This window comes from Corapipo altera, unplaced genomic scaffold (genome assembly GCF_003945725.1).
Source record: "Corapipo altera isolate COAL_440 unplaced genomic scaffold, ASM394572v1 1b, whole genome shotgun sequence".
NCBI lineage: Eukaryota > Metazoa > Chordata > Aves > Passeriformes > Pipridae > Corapipo > Corapipo altera.
The window spans coordinates 3,311,592-3,333,425 of record NW_020884881.1 but is presented as its reverse complement, the minus strand read 5'-3'; the positions used below and the strand labels follow the sequence as shown (position 1 = coordinate 3,333,425).

General features: G+C 42.2%; 1 protein-coding gene across 1 annotated transcript; it reads right to left on the bottom strand.

Moving 5' to 3' along the window:
- Positions 1-15,762: 15,762 nt before the first annotated feature.
- Positions 15,763-20,433, bottom strand: LOC113945638 (tetraspanin-7-like). The gene is made up of 2 exons (XM_027640038.1): positions 18,722-20,433; positions 15,763-18,347 (listed from the first exon to the last, which is right to left on the bottom strand). The coding sequence occupies exon 1, from the start codon at positions 20,340-20,342 to the stop codon at positions 19,626-19,628; it is 717 nt and encodes a 238-aa protein (XP_027495839.1). The 5' UTR covers positions 20,343-20,433; the 3' UTR covers positions 15,763-18,347; positions 18,722-19,625.
- Between the last annotated feature and the right edge of the window lie 1,401 nt (positions 20,434-21,834).

Genomic DNA, 21,834 nt, shown 5'->3' with positions numbered 1-21,834 from the left:
TACACACAAATTTTGTGGCATAGGAGTTGCCACACCTGAATGCAAACTGAGGATTTTGTAGTATCATTTCCATTTTTTTCACCCTGAATGTTAATCAAGAAGCAAATGTATAAATAAGATAACATTGTTTCTCTTAGTGGGCTGGCAATCAGCTAATCGACTTAGTTTGTGCACTAGGTAATATGTGCTAGTCCAATTATCTCTTACTCGTGGAGAATAATTCTTAGTATTTAGCAGAACTCTTATTCCAATGATACGTTACCTCCAAACGTTTCTGTTAAAATATCTTCCGCTTGATAGCTCCCTTAATTGCCTTCTGAAATGTTAATATGTATCTGCCCTTTTGTTTATGTATTAAATATTTTTAATTAGATAGTTCAAAGACCAAAGCTTTACAAATTAAATTGAGTCAACTCTCTTCTACATCAGCCCTGACCATTTATTTTGCAATCACTTGGGCTGGACCAAGAGCTGTTCCCGCTGTATTGGGAGTCCTGCTGGACAGTCAGGATGGGCTTGCTTGTCTTCAGCAAGGCAGAGGCAGCAAATGCCTTGGCCTTCATCCTCAGAAAGGTTGTGACTGAAAGGCCACCTTCCTCATGAGTACCCTCCACCACATCAAACTTGGTCAGCTGAAGCCTGTACTTCAGTGGTATAACCAAGCCAGTTCAGGTAGAATTTAATATACACTGCTTTATTCAGACACAACTGGCACTGGACCATTTTTATAATCTAAATTATTGTCATAATTTATTTATTAAGGTTAGCCAGAGAGATCTGAGAGCTCATTACTTTAGTACATGTCAGAGAAAAAAATTAAAAAAAAAATAAAAACACCGTTGTGAAATATTTTCTCAATTAGTGCTTTTTCTCTGTCTCCTGCAAAAACGTTGGGATGAAAACACCTGATGTATACAGAAAAAGGAATGTACAAGACGGAAAGAGAGAGGACAGCAGGTACTCTTATGAAATTAGTAAATGAAAACTCAGTGATAACAAAAACAGGTTTGCAATTTTGTACAGGCAAGCAGCCTGTACAAAATGGTATGTTTACCTGAGATCATTGAGGTAAAATACAGAAGTGCTATGTGGCATAACCAAACTAAATGCCAGGGTGAAAGGCCACGCTGTAACATTTGTTATAGGTTAGAAATTCAGGAGAATTTTTCATTCCTCTGCCCCCCCCCCCCTTTAGGAAAGACAGAGTTTGAATGGAAAGGGGGAAGGGAGTTAATTAGCCTTACAAAAGAACTAGCTAACCAGGCCACATTCCTCGCTGATGGCCCATCAGAGGCTGAGGGGAGAGGGGAGGAGTTTAGGGAGGGGGTGGCGGGCTCTGCTAGGAGGGGAGAGGGGCAGACAGCGGAGTTCACTCTCTGGGACAGAGACGGGGATCTGTGTACGGGCATTTGGAGAGAAGGCCTGGAAGTCTGTCTTTTCTGGCTTCTCGTCCTGGTGAGGCCAGACCACTGGACTCGGTCGGCTCTCACTCCAGCCGGGACCTATTGGATTTTTCATCTGAGAGGTCTGTGCTTTCTGGGAGAGAAGGGGAGAGCCTTGGAACACCGTCATCTGGGAACAACAACCCCCTCACGTGGTGACCGCCAGAGCCCAACAGCGCCCCCTGCCGACCACCAGAGGGTACTGCAGGCTCTGCACCCTCAGCGATCCAACAGCGCCCCCTGCTGGCCACGGTTAGGACTGCACTGAAGGACAGAGAAGTGTTCGTTCAGACTTTTTTTGTTGTGTTTTTTTTTGTTGTTTTCTAGGATTACTGTCTAGTCTTCTTGTGTTCTGTTACTGTTTTTGCCAACATACATATATCTTTTAATAAAGGGTTGTTATTTCTTCTGTTTTTTCCACACTTCCTCGATTAAAGCCCCTTAATTTTGAATTTACAATTTCTGAGAGAGAGAAGTTTGGTCTATCTCATAACTCATCCTCTTTAGTAAGCATTCCAGTCTCTTCAGACTGTGACACGTTACTCTATGAACTAAGTTTTCATAGACCTTCCTGCATCACCTCTCTTTACTGTCCCCCTTTCAACACACTGATGAACACTGCAGATAATAGATGCTGCTTTTGGGAATGGGGTTAGGGAGTGGAAGCTCCAATGGGTTTTGTTGGGATATTAAGATTGTCACTTGTCTGCTTAATAAAAGCACATGTCTGTTGCCAGCTGAGCTCCCATACACAAAGAAATTCATCTGACCAAGCATAACCTCTCCTTCTCTGAGGGGTTTCACATTTTTTAATTCAAAGGTAGCAACACAGTCTGAACATACCTACATTCTGTATCCCGATCCTTGAAACATCTTCCTCCAATGGCATGTACAAGCCTGCAGACATCAGGTTCCTGCCAGGCTGTTTTGAGGCTCCCAGATCAGGATTCCGTACCTGTCTCACCTGCAGGAACTGTTCCAGCAATGTTCTGATTACTATCTGAGGCTGCACTAAAAAAGCTACAGTTCTGCACCTCTGGAACTTTCAGGGTGAACTATGTGAGTACAGGCAGGTACACTGATTTATCCACTAGCTGCAACAATTCCACTCCCTTCCCATGGCAGATATGAAATGAGGAATTCAGCTCAGCTCTTACATTTCATAGAAAAATATACAATTAAAATGTACTTAGCAATTTTGGATCAGTGGATACAAACTTTGAAGTAGACAGATTTTCTCCCCTTTATTCTTAAGAGTGCAGTGCTCTGAAGTGGAATGAGCTTCTTCCTCTCAGCACCAGCTCTGCTTCACTGTTAAAACTGTCCTGTTTGTTAAGAATCTTGCAGTAAGAAAGATTTTCTAGCCAGTAAGTCTGACACTTTACTAAACCAGAGACCAAGCAGAGGATCTGCTTGTACCTGAATTGTATTTAGGTGAAAGGTGCTGTTCAGTATTCCCTTGCTGCCTGCTGAGAGCCTGACAGCTCTGCCCAACCTCAGGCTGACTGACCAATGCTCTGTGCAGGTGATAAGTGCAGGTAGCAGCATTCCTACATGAACAGCTAGCATTTCTAATTAGCTTATGCTAGCTCCTCCCACTCTCCCCTTCTCTCCAGGAGACTTTAATAGTGCTGACAGGAACTGCCTTCAGTACACGCATGGAAGTGTCTCCATTAACTTCAAAACAGACATTGATCACAACCATGATCTGAGCTGGAAATTAAAGATGCAAAAAGGAACTACTTTCTATTCCCTCTGATAAATTAATCCGAAAGCTGACATTTTGTATATGATTTAACCAGTCCTCAATAGATTCATTAAGTGTCCAGTTTTGCTAATTAATATTCACACAGAATCCATTACTAACATCATTAGAAAAGATAAAATATTATCATTTTAAACTTGATTATGTGTCATTTTATTGTTTAATACAAGTATTTGTAACAATTCAGCCATTATCCTGGTAACTAGTATCAATAACAGGCTTCCTAAATGAACTATAAGAACAATTAATCAGATAATACCTTAAATGCACATGGCATTAATTATGTTCACCCAGTGGCAACAATTAAAATTTAAGCCTTGCCTGAAGGTAGACTCAGAAATTGACAAATACATTTTTAACAGCTTAAAGCTAAAATCGCCTTTTATGTAATTTCTTACTAAGAAATAATCATAGTATTGGTCTGGCAAGTAACTTGCAGACACAGTCCTTTATCTAATTTTTTTTCATACATACCCATTTTTTGTTATTTGTCATCAACCAAGGGGAAAACACATCTTTGCATACGTTGTAAAGTCTTTTCTATCAAGAGGTTTATAATTAGTTTCTAGAAGAAATTTAAATGTTTATATTGCAGCATGAAATCTAAAACTATCACAAGTGCAGATGACAGAAATAGAGAAAATACATTTCCAAAAAGCTTACGTAATAGGATCTGAATTAACCTCAATGATGGACAGGGAGTAGAAATTCTTCTTTTACTAAGCTGTCTGGAAAGGACACCCTCCTAGCAGTAAGCAGCAATGTTTGTTCTTTAACTATCACAAGTAATATGTAGCTAAAATCATTCATCCCTTGTGAGCCTTCACTCACAGCTTTGATAAATAACATATTAATATTGCACGGAAAGAACTCAGAACATTTTCCAATATACCTATCATATGTGCTTTGTGTTTATGCTAATTTATTTTATGGATTTAGAGTACTCCCAGTGGTACTGCAATGAAATCTGTGCAGTTATTTTAATTGGATTTACCTTGCCGGAGGAAAGGTCAGGTTTCAAAGAAGAACAAATTATTTCACCTTTCCCTTCATCAGTCAGACTCCTCTCTGATGTGTACATACAAAGCTTAAATTTCCATTTCTTTCATTGACTGACAAATTTGCTGCATTCTTTCTGGGGAAAAAAAAAAAAAAAGAAAGCCAGAGTAACCATCAGCTGCAAGCATTTTCAAGCTGCATTTAGAAACCACTTTACTCATTTCTGAAGTGCAATCACCCCGAGTGAAGTAAAATGGCTTTTCTAATAGGAAGCACTGACAGACAATTTCGAAGCAAAATTTCAGGGAGAATGGAGAGAAGTCAGGCTGTAATTACACCTGGTGAAAATTACCCAGACCGAAGGCTAATAGAACATTTCTTTTTAAGTCCCACGGGAATGCTTCAGGGACTGAAGGCAGCAGAGAATTCCCAACACAGGATAGGAGCAGATGACATGAAACAGAGACAAGAGCAGATGTGCTGAAGGGCCAGAGATGATGTAAAGGATTTGGGCAGTCACCAGCCACGCAGACACTGGGGCTGGCTCTGTGTGAGCTACCTCCAAAACGCTGAGCAGGGTAACTGCTCACTGAGGCACAAAACTGCAGCCGTGGGTTGGGCTGCTTTGGGGCCCGAGCCTATCTCTGTGTGGCCCCACGGGTCCCTGCTTGCCCACGTCAGCCCAAGCCAGCACTTACTCGGAGTTTCCACATGTCTGTACACAATCTGTCACATTCTCATGCTCTAAATTATCTGAATAAGTAGATTCATAGATATCCAGGGACCTCAACAGTTCCCAGGGAAATTAAACTGCTCTTTCTAGACAGGCTTTGTTGAATCAGTCTAAAGCTAAATTCCTTTTTGGAAAATATTATTTTTGCGTAAGTAAAATTTATACCAATGTGCTAGGAGAGCAGTTTCACAACTGGAATTACGTGGCTCCAGGTAGTATAATGGAGTGCAGCTGGCAGCACAGCCCACGTGCAGGATGGAGCTGCAGTGTGCAGCACCCACATTGCTGCTGGAGCCAGTCTTTCCCTGAGGGTTCTGTGTCTCTGTCTGCAACAAGGATTAAACATGTTTTATTTGTACATTATCTGATGGGCAAGGTCAGTCTGAAATGCTGGATATTGGATCATGTCGTGCCTGAGCACAAGCATAAGTGACCCATGAAATTAAAGGACATTTTCCAGTATTCACTCAGGACAGCCCAAGTTTCCCAAAGGTAGATCAGCCTGGAAAGTCCTAGCTAGAATGAAAAAATCACTGGTAGGTGGAAGAAATACCTGAAGTAAAAATACACAAACATAAAGAGTGTAGGTTGAGTCCAATGAAACAGAAAAGTGGTGATGGTGGTTTCAGCTTCAGGTTTTTTTCACATCAGAGAACAAGATACAAAACAAGAAAACAAAAATAATCCTATAGATGTGCTATACCTTAAAATCTTGAAGGAACTGAAACCTTACAACATCGATGATTAGAGCAGCTTATAAAGAGTATCAAACAATAGCACTGTGGGTTCTGCAAGGATCTGTCTGTTCCTAGGTTTTGGTAAGAATTTGAGTCACTGTGAGGAGGGACCAACCTGCAAGGAATCATCTCTTTCTACAGCTGTTGTCACAGAGGGGATCCTCTAACACTTCCCCTCAGTATGTGGTCCAAGGCTGTTTACTGTGAGATATTGGAGGCACACAAGTCTGCTGCCCTCCAAATCTGAAACCATCTAGATTTGATAATGCACTGAGTGAGGGTCCACATGAGACAGCTGGAGTCTGCCTCTGTTCTACATGACTTGGGAGGGGCCTCCCAGAAATCCCAAAGGATATGACATGGTATCCAATTGACCTTCCCCTTACTAGTTTTTGGATATGTCCATTGCATTATTAAAAACTTGCTGGAGTATCTCCAGCTGTATAGGCATTTCTGTCTTTTTAATAATAACAATCAATACATTTTCAGAAAATCAATATAACAGCATCAAAATTTAACAGCCCAAACTTGCCCATTTGATGAATATGTGCAGCCACTAGGTGACTAAAAACTGTTCAGCCTGATAGTCTCTAAAAAGGGACAAAAGAATTACTTTTCAAACACAGAATCTGCAAGAAATGACCGATGTTTGCATCAAGAAAAAATTCATGTCAGCTTTCTAATATCTGATACAATTATGTCAAGCACTAACTTTTTATCATGTGAAAAGGGCCTTCTATGAAAACATGCCCATGTACAATTTTAATCTGAATGACAAGTAGTGTTGCAAGCAGTGATTTCTCCAACCTACCACACCTGCTTGGTATTTGGGGCCTTATTCATGGTATCATCCCACAGTACAAGGCAGAGATTTGAAAGAGAAGGAAAAAGCTATTTAACAAGGAACTGTATAGTACAGTTCTTTTTGCCAGAAATGGCATTAATAGTAGTGACATACCTGGGCTGTTAAAGTGCAAACATTTTGTTACAGTCAAGCTTTGCAAAACACATAAGATAATCTGCCTGGAAATGAGATGCCTGGGAGCAAGGTGAACAACTGGCTTCTTGTCTGTTCTTTACATAAGAGGCTTTATGTGCTCTACTTATTAAAAAAGTAAAATTAATGGTTTTTGAAGCTGGCAATTACATGCTTTAATTGCAGATGTTTGTTTAAAATACAAGCAATAAACCAGGAAATCCTTACATAAGGGTATTTTGAAAAGTTTCTGGCATTAAGAAGATAAACTTAAGTTATATGATATTGATGTTTTCTTGGGTGCTTTATAATCATGTTTTCACAGAGATGTTTCATTAATCTATTGAATTACTCTATTTGTTCCAAATTTTAAATAGTGATCTAAAGTATTTATCTTCTCCTGATTCTTATTTCCTACCAAAAAAGTGCTAACTGGATTTCACAATTCAGATTTAGTCCTGCTCAGTGAATGCAACAGGGCACTGTCAGACAGTAAGGAAATTAGAAATATGGTGCCTTGTACTTTGATCTGGTTTCATTTTTGAGCATCCCTGATTTTCATGACATGTCATCAAGAAGAACACGTATCAGAACAACTCTGATTTCCAGTAAATTCTTCATCACTCCCAGGGGAAACTGTGGCCCAGAATGGCCAAATCATTCCTTCTTGCATTCTCAGTATCTTCTCTTCAGCCCAGAACAGTCAAAGAACAGTCATAGAGACATGGACATGTGCCTGATCTGCTATTTCTGACATAGAAAATGTCTCTTACTCCCTTCCTCTGGCATAGACCATTGAATGAGGTAGAAAATGTCCATATTACCAATCCTTTTCCCAAAAAGGAGATATTACTAACCAACAATGTACCAGTAACTTAGTATTTGCTGTCTTTCCAAGTATTTGCCAATTCACAAATTCCTCTAGACACTAATCTCATTTGTCTTAGAGATAGAACTTTGCCACTTGCCTTACTAGAAAAACAGAAAGACCAGGTCTGTGCAGGCTGCCATTCTCATGTTGTACAATCTTTTGCCAGATGAGAACTGGTTTAGAAATGACTGATCAATTCTGGACATCTATGATTTTTATTTATTTATTTGTTTATGTTAATTTACTGCCCCTGTAAAGTCAGTAGTCTTCCCTGAGCATTTGAAAGCCATCTAAACTGCCTAACAACGAACACATGAGAAAAGGTGGTTGTATCACTGCCTCCTATTTCTTCTGTGTACACAAATGAGTACATGAAATATATGAATCTCTCCAGAGCAATGTTTGTCCTCTCAGGGTCAAGCTTAAAGTCAGTGTTCAACAACATTACTCCTTGAATTTGCTTGCATCCTACTGCTGCACAAAGAATTTCACTGAAAGGAAAACTTCTTGCTGTGCCCGTAAAATTCCTGTTTCCCAAAGAGCATTGCCCCAGCAAGCAGTGTACTGCAGCAGAGTGCCTAAGGGTACCTCTTGAGATGAGACCTTTGGTCTTCTGCTTTCTAAAATGCATCCACATGAATAAAAGCACACAACTATAAGCTTAAGGCATACTATTCAGTAAATGCAGGACAACTAATGCAGAATCCAATAATTCTACTGAAGCTTATTGTAAACAAAATATAGCTGAAATGTTCCAGAAAACATGGTAGCATACTTTCAAGACCAAGATTCTCTTAACAGGTCAGAATTTCTAACACATTTGCAATCAGCAGTTAGTTACCCTCACCTCTTCGGAGTGTGTAACACATTCCCGTGATACAGAAAATAAAAATACATAATTGTGTTTAGCCATATTCTAGTACAAAAGCTGCTGCATGCCAAGGCAAGGCCTTAAGAACACTTGACTGGTCTGTCACATCTGTTAGTACTCAGTGACTATTGTTTGACATTTGGTTATATTTTTCAAGAGGTTTCATTCAATCCTTCTATGAAACAGTGGTTTGACTGGTGTCCACAATGGGTACAGACTCATCCAAGCTGGTAACCACAGTGAGTAAACCCCAGAAGTGGCATGCAGAGATGCTTCAGTCAGCTCTGTGGGAGCCATCACTGCAACCAGAAGCAGGGTTAGCGACGCCAGCTTGTTCTCTTCCCCAGCTAGACAGATTTATATAGGACTCACCAGCTGAGATGTCTGTCCTGGGTTCCTCTGGGTTTCTGCTCCTGGCTATGCCATGGTTCTTCAGTCCGTTTTAAGTGGAAAACAACCTCAGGAATGGGTGAGGGAAGGACAACTGCACAATAGGAACTCATACCACTTCATCCCAAGTGCCTCCACTCGGCACAGCTTCAAATCAGTGAGTCCAGCTTTAGAGTAGGAATAGATGATGAATGATGTACAAAATCTCTGGGTACAAATGTTAGCTGACTTGTCCTGAAATGGCTGGATAAAGCAGTGAAAAAAATCACTGCGTTTTGTCTCTGACATAGTGGGACTGAAATTAAGTATTCACCTTCCTTGCAAACAAAGACAGATTGCAATGCAGTGGCTGCCCAGTGGCAATACCCCACACACCGTGTTTGCTCCTGTAGTTGTTCTTTCCCCCTCAGTTTTGGCTCAGACCTAAAGTGTGGCTATCATGTGCTTCAGTTCCTACAAGTGACCATGTGTGATTAAATACAGGAGTGCAGGATCTACAAATGTAGACAACTCTGATACCCAGAGAACTGCATATTGGGCATCCTAAAATCATGCCACAAGACAAGTGAAGACAGCAATTTGATGCCCCACCAAACCTGTTCTTCTCCAGGCTGAACAAAGCCAGGTCCCTCACCCTCTCCTCATATATCATGCTCTCCATCTCCTCAACAAAGCTTGCTGATCCTCAGCCAGATGAGTCACAGTTTGTCATCTCTTGTCCAAAACTGGACACACCCCTCCCAACACAACCTCATGAGTGCCAGAGACAAACAATTCATCTTCTCTTTGGTCCTACTGGCTACAGTTCTCTGTGGTTGTCAGAGTAGGGAAACTCTTACAACTTTTAACTTTGGAAAATTTGCCCTGAAGGAAAAAAAAATGAAACCAGTTTGATCCAGTTAGTCAGACTGACATCTGCTCTCATAAGTGGCTTGCTTGGAGTCAACATCCCAGAAAATGGCATGTGTCACAACCAGAGAGTCCTACATTGCTACTTTCTACACCCTGAACTCAGCCATCTCCCTTAAATGCTTTTGTGGTTCTGCAGACCTCTCCTGCCATGTGCTTACCCCTTCTGACTTGCCTCTGTCCCTCTCTAGCTTTCGCTCTGCACAGACCTCAAACTCTCCCCAACAGTGAGTTTAAAAACATCTTAATATCTCTGAGTGGGATAGTGGTATGTCATGGAAGAACCATCATGTTGTGAAACGATGACAAGTGGCAGATAGGAAATGGAGCATCAAGATACGGGTTATTTACTTCAAACACACCCAGTCCCCAGAATCTCTCAAAATTGCCTTTTTATCTCTTGTTTTACCCAATGTCTTGCCAAATATGAACTCAATTGTGGAACAAAAAGCTGTCACATTATGTCTCGGTCTTCCACAGAAAGTACAAACCTGAAGTGCCCTGGAACTGATTTTTTAAAAGTATGTGGGCAGTCCTCTTAATATTGTAAAAACTAATGACTTCTGGACTTCTGGATCATAAGTGTTAATACAAGAGCACTGAGGTCAAAAAACATGAAGGCTTTGGCCTCAGTTAACGTGTGTTTAATGAAATAGGCATTTTCAATAAAAGTACAGCCTTATCATAAGATACTCTTGGGAGTAGAGTATCCTGTAGAACTACAAAGGGATGATTTACCAACTAGGAGTAGAAACTAGAAAATCTGATGGTTGTGAGGTTGTAATTATGTTTTCTGTAATGAATAGGGGAAAAGAAAAAAAAAAGAAAAAAAGAAAAAAGGTGTAGTAAACCCTAGAACTGTATTTTATATAGATTTTCTAATCTTAAACAAAACTGGGAAAAAATCCAAATTTGTCTTGGATTGGGATGTATATTATAGCTAAGAATGAGACTTGCAAGGCATCTCACAAATTGCAGGAGTTAGTACTATTAACAGGATGGATATAAATATTTGAAATTCTGTATTAAACATTAAGGTTTGGGGTTTTTTTTTTCTTTTGGGTCAGAACAGAGCAAGAATTTCTTCCAGCTGATTATGTTGCACAGGTGGCTGTGCTAAGTTGTGTTGATTATTGGGAACTCAGCACTGTATGAAACCACCCTCTGCTAAACACCTTGACTGTAAACATACAGTAATAGAATAATTTAAGTTGGAAAAGAACTTTAAGATCACCAAGTCCAATCATAAACTTAACACTGCCAAGCCCACCACTAAACCATGTCCCAGAGTACCACATCTACATGTCTTTTAAATACCTCCAGGGATGGTGAATCAATCACTTCCCTAGGCAACCTGTTCCCATGCTTGACAACCCTTTTGATGAAGAAATTTTTCCTAATATCTAATCTAAAACTCCCCTGCTGCAACTTGAGGCCGTTTCCCCTCATCATCTCGCTGTTACTTGGGAAAAGAGACTGACACCCACCCTGATAAAACTGCTTCTCATGCAGAGTGTGTGCCCCATCAGAACCAGGCAACTTGATGAAGCCAGGCAGTAAAGATGCTTCTCTCCATAGTAGGGCTTGTCTGAGCAAGGAGAGCATAGGGCTCTCAGAGAGATTTCCACAGCACACTATGCAGGCAAATGTATCAGCAGCCATATATCAACATCTACCTGTATATGTATCATATATAAGATATTAATGCCACCTTCTCTCTTCCCATACCCAAGTTAACAGGTTGTGGTGGGGAAAAAAAGTGTTTTTTCCCCCTGGAGTTAAAAAAAACGGTAACCCCCGAGGGGGTGTTGTCTCTCTTGGTGTTGACCCAATCAGCGCTCCTGCAAAATTGAAACATATCACACCAAACTGGAAAAGAAGGATGATGAGGTAGTTGAAGAGGAGAGTGGCCATGTTGTGAAGCCACAAGGAAGGGGCAGGAGCCCTGCTGGGGAGCCACGGCCCCCCAGCCCCCAGCTGGCGGTTGCAGAAACTCGAAAACAGTGTTAAACTGGACCGAGGTCTGTAACTGAGAAGTTGGGAGTTTTTCTCCACTGTGAGTGGGCAGCAGGAGCAGTGGCAGAAGCAGCAGTGAGCAAAGAACTGTGGCAGAAAGCCAAGAGATAAGAAGAAGAAGCAGAAACAAGCATGCAGCTAAGCAGAGAGACAGAGATCTCTAATGGAGAGAGAGAGAGAGAGAACTAAGATCTACGGACAGAGTTTTGGGGTAAGAACTGAACCAAAAACCCCCAAAACCCCTTTTGAGACACCTTCTAGAGAGGAGGGATGGTGGGCTCCCACTTGAGGGGAGTCTTGGAATGTAGCAGTACCGGAGAGAGAAGCTAAGAAGCTCAGATGTCCTGGAAGCTGGACCAGGACGACCAGAAGGAATGCGGGGGAAGTGGCCTGGTCCCCCCCCCCCCCCCCCCCCCCCCCCCCCGTTACTGCCAAGCTGGCAGCCTGAGACAGAGTGCAGGAGCTCTGGTAGAACTCTTGAGGCAAAGACTTTCAACTGAAAGCTGCCCGAGACGTTCTGACTCAGAGGTAAGCCCCCTGAGGAAAGGGACCGTCACAAAGACCCCTGCACTTCGTGATATGACGTGGTGAAGCGAGCTTTTGTCCCAGCTATCGCAGTCCACGGAAGAGAAACCTTTGCTTGGAGTCGAAGGGCTGAGAGGGGCAAGAGGAGACCCCCTTGTGTGTATTGGAAAGAGATCCAACTACAACTGCTGCATTGAGGAGGAGAGACTGCTGTCTTGAATGTGGAAAGGATCTTTTCCTTCTTCCCTTCTGGACTTTTATTGGAGGGAGAAGAGATTTGATCCAATGTAAATACTGCTTCATCATAGGAAAAATAGTTAAGATTATGTATATGATGTATTATAATATTTATTTGTATAGTGATTGTAATATAATTCCCTTCCCCCTGTATTGAGTCTTGTGTAGTGTCTGGAAAACCCATCTCACATTGGGGTGAGATGTGGGAGGGGGGCTTGGACTCGGGAATTGGATTTTGGGGGTCTCAAACCACCACACAGGTTCACATGGGCCCTGGGCTTCATGGTTTCTTTAAGCAGTGTCTGACCTTTCTGCCACCAGCAGGGCACGAGGATTGGTAACAGAGTACACCACAAACTTTCTGTGGACTGATATCTGACATCTGATTAGTGTCAGATGTCTCGACCATGAACCCTTCACTGCATGGCCTTTCCAGGCTTTGGAAGGATGAGTGCCCTCAAAGAAAACACAATAGTGGCTGATTCCCGGTGCTTTCATCTGCACTATCCTTGGTGAAATTGTTCATTTTCTAGTAGCTGTCCTGGCCCTTTCTGTGGAAAAAGGACAGCCCTGGTTGAAACCCTGGAAGATGCTATCTGTGTTTCTGCCATCTCAGTCATAATGTCTAATGGCAGAGCCTGGGGCCAGTGATATACAAAAGTATGTGCACACACTACTGTACACATGCACAATCATGCTTTCTGTGCTCATGTGTATAGGTCTCCACTAACAGTGCCGTAGAACAAAAGAACTTAAGGACCCTACTTTTGTGGAATAAATTTTATTTGAAGTTCCTGATGGCTTACAGCTTTGTGCCCACCAGCTCTGGAAAAGAGTCCCAGGACTCAGTATTGTAATAATTTGGATCAAGCTAAATATGACATTTAGGGTGTCAAATGCTTTTTAAATCTCATTTGAAGCAGAACAGTAAGCATTGAAAACATCTGAAAACATCTATACACAGGATAGAAATAATCAATGTGATATAAGCCAGGGGAAAGAACAAAAAAAATTAAGTTCACAAAAATGTAACAACTAATAAGGAGCTGACCATTGTACTACAATGTCATAATTAAAAGCTGGAGAGGAAGCAGCATCAGGGGAATTACATTAATGAAGCTTAGATGGTACCATTGAGAAAACTCTGAAAAACAAATAGCTTAAAGGCAAGCAATGCTTTTTTATGATAGAAGTCTCTGTGGGCAAGCTGATTAATCTGTGTTTCATATAATAACTTAGAAGCAAACAAGATATTGCACAGGGCAAACTCTGAGAAAAATAGTGCTGTCCTGTTTTTTTTAAGGGTGAAATATGTAGGAAGCACTGGAGAAATCTTACTGGCTCCACTGTCGGGGACAGAATGGTGCTTCAACACCATTGCTAAGCCTCCTGAAAAAGCAGAAGAACAAAAAGTGTTTTGAGCCAAAAACTGAGTAATGAATAAATGTGAATGTCATAAGCACACAAGGAACATCACACAGAATGGAAATAAAAGATGACATCCCTGACACACTGGAAGCATGACATATACAACATATACTAGAAAGCTGGCTTTGAAACAGCACTCACATCTTCATTTCTACTTGTTAGTGACAGCTGTATTAACCAGGTATATGTCTCAATGGCCTTTACCAGGAGACTTAAAATTAATCTCTGTTCCGCTTTCAAACTACGGGGCTCATTTTCTGGGAGCTTGATTTTCTACCTCTACTCTCTCCAGAAAACATCTGATGACATATTTAATTTCTGATGACTTTGCTCAATGGTACCTTCTAAACTTTATTAACTAAATTATTAATGTAATCACTAGAACTGGTCCAAACCCACTTATTTCCTTGTAAAGTAATTAGTTTAGCTTCTGCCTAAGTTTCCCTGAGTATTATCATTCTAACGAAACAACACCAACTACAAACAATGCCATCAAGACAACAAAGATGATATATGCAGGGTGGGGAGGAAGGGGTGTTGCTTTGGTAAGAAACAAATATCTACAAGAACAATAACTTCTGAAATTATTATTTAATTATACCTTTCTGCCAAATTTTTAGTATGATTAAAAAACATAAAGGTGACTACTAGTGCTAGAAAACTGATGTTACTAAAACTAGGCAGATCAAAACACTTCTTTTCAAAAACGTATCCAACAAGGAGCTCAGACCTGGAAGGACTGATTGACTCCTGGGATATGAAGCTAGAAAAGAAAGAGGAGTTGATTCAAGGGAACTCCTAAGGCAGCAGAACACTAATAACTGAGATGAGACTTACAGATAATTACACTCCAGGCATAAGAAGTGGAGTTACAGAGGTAGGTGGAAGGGCAAAATGGACAAGAAAGTGTGAACATGCCACACTGGTGGAAAGTTTTGCAATATTAATGAATTTCCAATTTCACTGCTCTGAAGTGCTGATACCTTAAGACGCACACATCTCATGTAGACAGAGTAAAGCTGCAGAACTGTTATTTTGGAAAAACTAGAAACATGAATTACCAAACAGTATTTGATCTATTTGTTGCAGTGTTAGGACATATTATTATAGTCTTCCAAGAACTGCCAGTTCCAAGGAGTTGTCTGTCTTGGTCAATATGAACATTGCATCTCCCTTTATTTTGCTGTGGTCTTGCCTAAGACTCAAAATCCTGTTCAAAACCAACAATGTTAAAATCACAATGTATCACTCTAAGTACCGTAATGTGACAAACTGGGAAAGTCTACAAAATGGGAATAGTCTAAAATTGAAGCTTCAAACATTACTTAGCTCAAAACTTTGCTGCTCTGCAGCCACTCTAAGAGTGACTCTAGACATCAGGAGAATGACAGAACAGGAGAAGCAAAGCTTCACAGAAATCGCTTCAAACAGATTAAAGAAATCTTTACAGAATTAGAGCACTCGAAATAATGTTTAATTTGATAATTTTAATTCTGTAGCCCAGATGAGATTCTCTAGTAAATTCTATTTCATAGATTTAAATCATTAACAAAAGATTTCCTCTCTGCAATAGAATACTGAGTGTTAATTGCAAATGAAAGCTAATGTGAAGGATAAAATATGTTATATTCCTTAGATTGCTTCTTTTTTTTTCTGTCACTGTCCCATCCACAAGCAAATCCACATATTTGACCAATAAATACATAGCTTCTGAAAAACATGTGTGCGTGATTGTGTTCCCTTTGATAACATGGGAACTATATCTTTTGATATTTGAATTTTACTGGCCCAAGTAGATGAGGACAGCAGAGGGCACAAGAAAACAAGGTCAAATTGGGATATTTTAATCAGTTTCTCAGCAAACTAAAATTGCATATTGAACAGAGTGAAATTTGTGTGTTTGAATCAAATAGAGTTGAGAAGAAATATGTATTTTTACCATTTTGGAGCATAATGGGTTCATGGTCAATTAAGTATTAACTACAGTGGTCAAAAGTCTTTTCAGATTAAAAGAAAGTATTGAATTCTATTAGTTGTGTGACATATATTTTAAGTTCCTGAACAATATTTTGTGGTGCTTCAGAACAAGACTGCAGTAAGACTTCTTAGGTGCCCAAATTTTCCATAGATATGCCTTTTTTATTGGAAGCCAAAACATTCAACTGGGAAAACACTGCATTTCCTTCTCAGTTCCTATGCCACCTGATTTATCAAAATCTCCTCTAGGTTATTGTATTTAAGAAAAAGAGCATCTTTACTGTAATTTATGTGTGGAAATCTTAGATGAGTACTATTCTTGTCAATGGTTTTATACAATATCAGCTGCTTAATGATAGCACATGATTGTATTTTCCCCAGAAGAAAGAAGATAACGATAAAGAATATGAATACATAAATAAACATGAAAACTACACTTTAACAAAAGTAACCTTTTTTCTTCTCTGACCTACCCAATCTTACTGTTATTGTTTAAGTTTTCTAACTCCAGGAAAGCCATCTCTTATCTAAAAATTCACAATCAGTTATAGAGGCCATTTTAAGTTCTGATTATCTGTAACACGGAGTTCAGCTACAGTAAATAATTCACGTTGGACAAAATGTCAACCACTTTTGAAGTTTGAAAGATTTGTATTCTTGGCATTCTAGACCAATGTTATAAAATAGTCCTTGTTTCATAACAAGAGTCTAATCTTACCACCCTGTTAATCCTAAATCTCACTTTGTCCAAACAACAGAGCTATTGTTTCTACAACTGCAACACAGCTTGCTCCTATACTTAATTTGAATAACCACCAATTTTAAAATGGATATTGGCTTTTCTAAAAAGATGGACTCATCTTTTAGTGTAATATGCCATTTTGATGAGAGAATTTAAATTTGAAAGAATTACAGAAAACGAATACGTATTCCAGCAAGCAGTAGGTAGCGCTGTCCACTCTAACATTTTCCAGTTACAGTCATTCTGGCCATCCAGAACAAAATAATACTGAATCTAGATAAATTTTAAAAGTAAAGTAAGATTTGGGCACTGGGCACAAAGAATTCAGGACAACTCCAAGAGCTACTGGGAGTCTCTTATTTTGGGAATTAATTAGAGAAGAATGACACTTCTTTCACACATCTGCAAAAGTTAATATTGTTAATTCCAGGAACTGGCAATAAACATTCAACTAACACTTACAGCCAGTCCATGAAATCTTTGGTGATATAAGTATACTTCACATTTACATTGTCACTGCCAAGGTTTATCCTATTTCAGTGAGGCCAAGAGTGCAGAGTGATGGTTTACATTTTTAATTATTCATTACAATAAGTTGATGTCCTCAGATTCAGACTGGACTATCATACAGACATACACTTCTACGTTTGAAACTTAGTTTCATTCCCATTTTGATATTCTTAGCAACTTAAAACACGACAAATTCACTGAATTACATATCTACACAAGGGTTTTGCTTGAATGTGTTTTAACAGTGTACTTCATTCTGACTGACTGCTACATGTCATACAAAGCAATAAGGGTCAAAATCAGAAATAACTTTAGTAATCAGTGGAGTAAAAAAAGAGTAATATCATATTCTTGTAAATTTTCAGAGCCTATTGACTCCAATAAAGAATACTTTTTTAATAAACCCAGTGCAACTCCATGTCCCTTTCCCATACTCTCCACAGCAACTGTTTTATTGCTTCTATAATGGATTTCTGGAAAAAACAAAAACAAAAACTACAACGTTCTACTATGTTTACATTTCAATGTCCACTTCATTTCATTTGCACTTAGTTGAACCATGTGGAGACATACAGAAATGTAAATACTTTATTGGAGTTGAAACAGTGACTTATTTTGCTCTTAGCATTTACTAAACTTCCATTTCTCAAGTACCTACACAAACTGTACTTTTTGTCCATTGTTAAAATTGTACAACATAAAGTTGACTTCCAGAAAATAACAGGAGTTCCACTAGTGCATAATTAAAAAAAGGGGACATTTACAAACAAAAATAAAAAAAATACATTATGTAAATAATAAACAATAAACATCAGTCCTAAAAATGAAGCATTGTTTTCTCTATAAAGAGAGATTTTCAATAAATTTCCAGGGTTCACCTGTGCAGATGAATACCCAAATGACCGAGAAGGCTGTTCGCATTGCACTCTTTATCTGGAATGTGATTTTCATAGCTAAACAGCCACCTAATATCTGAAAAAAGGGATGATGTTAATCCTCTTTCCCCCAAAGTTACACCACTCCTCCCATGAAGCTATTAGTCATCTTTTTCACTCAAGATTTCTTGCCCTGCTTGTATTTGTTGGCATTTGACCATTCTACACAGCTTTGTTAGTCACATTCTGAGAGATGCCACATCCTGGAGTTCCTTTGTGGTTCCTGGCTCTTTTCTGAAATTCTTCCTCCCCAGTTTGCTGGGTAAGAGGGGCATGTCTTTGTGCTGCGTGGTAGAGAAACATGTAAAAGTCGAGTTCAAAGGTTATAAGGACATGGGAAGAAGCAGGAGTGAAGCTCTGAAAATTCAGGACCCTCTCAAGTGCAGGGCTTGCTTTTTCTCAAACTCTAAATGCAAACCCAGAACTGTTGTGAAAAAAAACCAAAATCCTGTAGATTTGTGCTGCTATCTGATCTGAACAAACCCAGGATAGCAAATCTTGGGGGTCCTCCATTTACTCTCAGGTTATATAGATCTGGCTTCAAAAATGTAGGTGGGGGCACACTTCAGAGACAGATCCTTTGAGAAAGGAAAAATGTCAGAGTCTGAGGGCTGTTTGTAGAAACCCTTCTATAAAACAGTAAGTCTGTTCCACTCACCCTGAAGTTCACTTCAAAAGTCCAAAAGAAACTTCTGAAGGACAACGAGCCCTTCCCTTCTCTTGCCACCCCTCGTTAGATCTGATCCTACAGCTTTTGCCATCTCCTTGAATGACAAGGACCCGCGTTTAAGGTCTTTGCAGTCCTGCAAAGGCATAATCGGCGACGCACTGGCTGAGAGGACGGCACATCCTGAAGGAGGGAGTAACAGAGCTGCAGCTCCACCTTTAGATCGAGATCAGCATTGGAAACACCACAGCAGGAAAAGCACCCGTGGCAGCTTGAATCCGCTCACAGCAGTGGTGGAAAATCTTGGCGGCAATGAGGTGCACGATGCTGGACAGTCCCTCAAGCAGCTCCCAGTGTCAGCTTCTGGCATGGCTACCTAGGTGCCCCTGAACCAGACCTGCCCCTCGTGCACTCTAGCAGTTTTCCAGTAACACCATTTTCCAGTCTCCAAGGAATACTCATATAGTGTAATGTTGAGAGACATCTCTCTTGCTCTCCCAAACCCTCTCCTCTTTCCTGCCTCACATTTCAGTGACTTGGGTATTTACATCACCCAGAAAACCAGTCAGCCTTACCCCAGGTGTCCCTGCTGCCCCAGAGCCCTGTCTGTCCGTGCCGCCACCACTCTCTGCAGAAAAAATCCAGAGGCTCCAGGGGAGCAGTGGGACATGGCCAGGCCAGGAGATGTCTTCCCAGCACCTTCCCTTCTGAAGGGCTGGAGATGCCCGTAGCATTGACACACATCTGACATGGGCTCCAGAGGAGAAATGGAGCCTGGAGAAGGATGCTTAGGTGAAAGTGGTGTATATGAAGGGAGGATTTTCCCGGTGGGGTGCACTCAGTTCTGGGGGAAAGAAGGGAGCTGGAGAGGACAAGGGACAGGAGTGGGGGGACCTCAGCGAGGGGTGGTGGTGCCCAGCAGGCCGGCAGGGACGCGGGCAGCCAGCAAGCAGGCCAGCACAATGCCGATGAGCTGCAGCAGTGCCAGTCCCAGGGCAGCGGTGGCAACATAAGACATGTTGCTGCCGACGAAGGCCGACACCTTGGCGAAGCAGCCGTCGCGGTGCAGCCTGCGAGGGTCGGGCGGGTTGCGCTGACAGCCCCGGCGGGCCCGGCAGCAACTGAGCGGCACCGACCCGTTCTGCTCCAGCCCCCAGGGCGAGGCGAGCCAGTCGCGGTAGCTCTGCACCCCGCAGCAGGACAAGGTGCGCTGCAGCGCGTCCAGGGCGTCCGCCACCCGCTCGTCCTCCCCGTATGTCAGCAGCGCCTGGCGCAGCCCCTCCTGGAAGCCGTGCGCCAGGGTCTGGCGGTACAGTAGCGCGGAGAGCCCGGCCGCCAGCCCGGCCGCCAGCACGGCCGTCAGGAACGCGCTGTAGGCGCGCAGGAGCCCCCGGTGCTCCGTGGCGGCGCCGAAGCATCCCAGGAAGCCCCAGATGATGACGGCGGCGCCGGTGGTTAAGAGGATGGCGGGGGCGCTGGGACAGTCGCTGGCCGACAGCGCCAGGTAGCTGCCCAGAGACACCTTGGCCCAGAGGCCGATGATGAGCATGGTCAGCCCCGCTGCCCAGAAGACGAAGCTGAAGGCCATGAGGGACAGCTTGAGCAGGGTCATGGTGCCCTTGGGCCCTGGTGCCGGCGGGTGGGCGGTGGCGGTCACGGTGCGGGGCAACTTCGGCTGTCGGTGCCGTCGGTACCGCTGGGCGAGGCGGGTGTCCCGGGGCCGTCGGTGCCGCCGAGCAGCTCGGAGCAGCGGGAGCCTCGGCGGTGTTCGAGGTGCAGGCGGGTCCCGGCAGTTCCCCGGGCAGCCGTGGGTGCGGGCTTGGCGCAGCTCCCCTGCGGCAGCCGGTGCCAGTCGCACCTCTCCTCCGCCCCGTCCCCTTTTTGAGGGCCCGGGTGGGGGCGCGGCCGCGGCGGAGGCGCTTGTCGGTCCTGAGGGGCTCGACGGAGCGGGACGAGCCGGCCCCAGCGGGCAGCCTGCCGGGCCAGGGTCCGCTCTCGTCTCCCCGTGCCGCACCGGGGGCTCCCGGGAACTCCTCTCCTCTCCCCAGCCTCTTTTAGACGAGCAGCCTCCTCAGGTTAGTGCGTACCCAGCAAACAGCGGTACCGGCAGGGAAGAGCCCGTACAGGCACTCCTTAGGGCTCTTTCCCGAGCTTTGGGGTGAAGTAGATGGGTGCATGTAGGTGGACTGGCAGCTCCCTCTGCCCGCGGCACTGCAGACCCTCAGCTGAAAAGATTCTGCCGGCGGAAACCTCGAGATTAAACTTCAGTGGAATATGCTGCAGCCCTGGGCAAGGGACTGCGCTTTTTCTTGTAAGCATTAGGAGTAACACCTAAACAACACACAAATAACCAGCAGGAAGCATAAGAAATCTATGAAACGACAGGTTTTGGGTTTATTTCTTATACTGCATCAAGTCATTCTAATAGGACACTTGGTAGAAATAAGCATAAATCAGTACCTGAATATTAACTAACTACACATTCAGTCAGTCAGTCAGTTTAGATTTTCCCAGATGGAAACTATTTTTCCGGGGACCTGACCCTGTTAAATATTCATTTGATTTAGCCCCTGATAACACTGAGCCTCTGAGAAGGCATTAAAGCACGGCCAGGCACTGTTATGTAACAAGCGGCCCAGGAAGGTCTGAGAAGAGATTCCACCATCGTTGCAGTTTCATTGCAAAAGATATGCTACTCCTACAAGCCAGATTGAAAAAAACAAACAAACAAACAAACAAAAAACCACCAAAACAAAAAAAACCCCCACCAAAATCAAGAAATGAGTCAGAGGTAGAGTAGCATCCCCACTGGTAATTCACTGCTTAATGAGCCTTTGACCATACTAAGAGACTAGTTTCTCTTTAGCCTTTCCTGACAACACCACAAGAGGTATGTAGCACTCTTCAGTTCAAGATTTTGTGTCATCTTCCTTACCATGGGTCTTTGCACTGAATACAGAAACTACTCAAAGCATTGAAACACATAGAGCTGACTTTTGTATGTCTTCAAGTGCTCAAGGAATTAATTTTGTCATATGCTAATATACTATCAAAGTTCTATAATGTTTATATTGATAAAATGTTTATTTCATTTCCATTCGTTG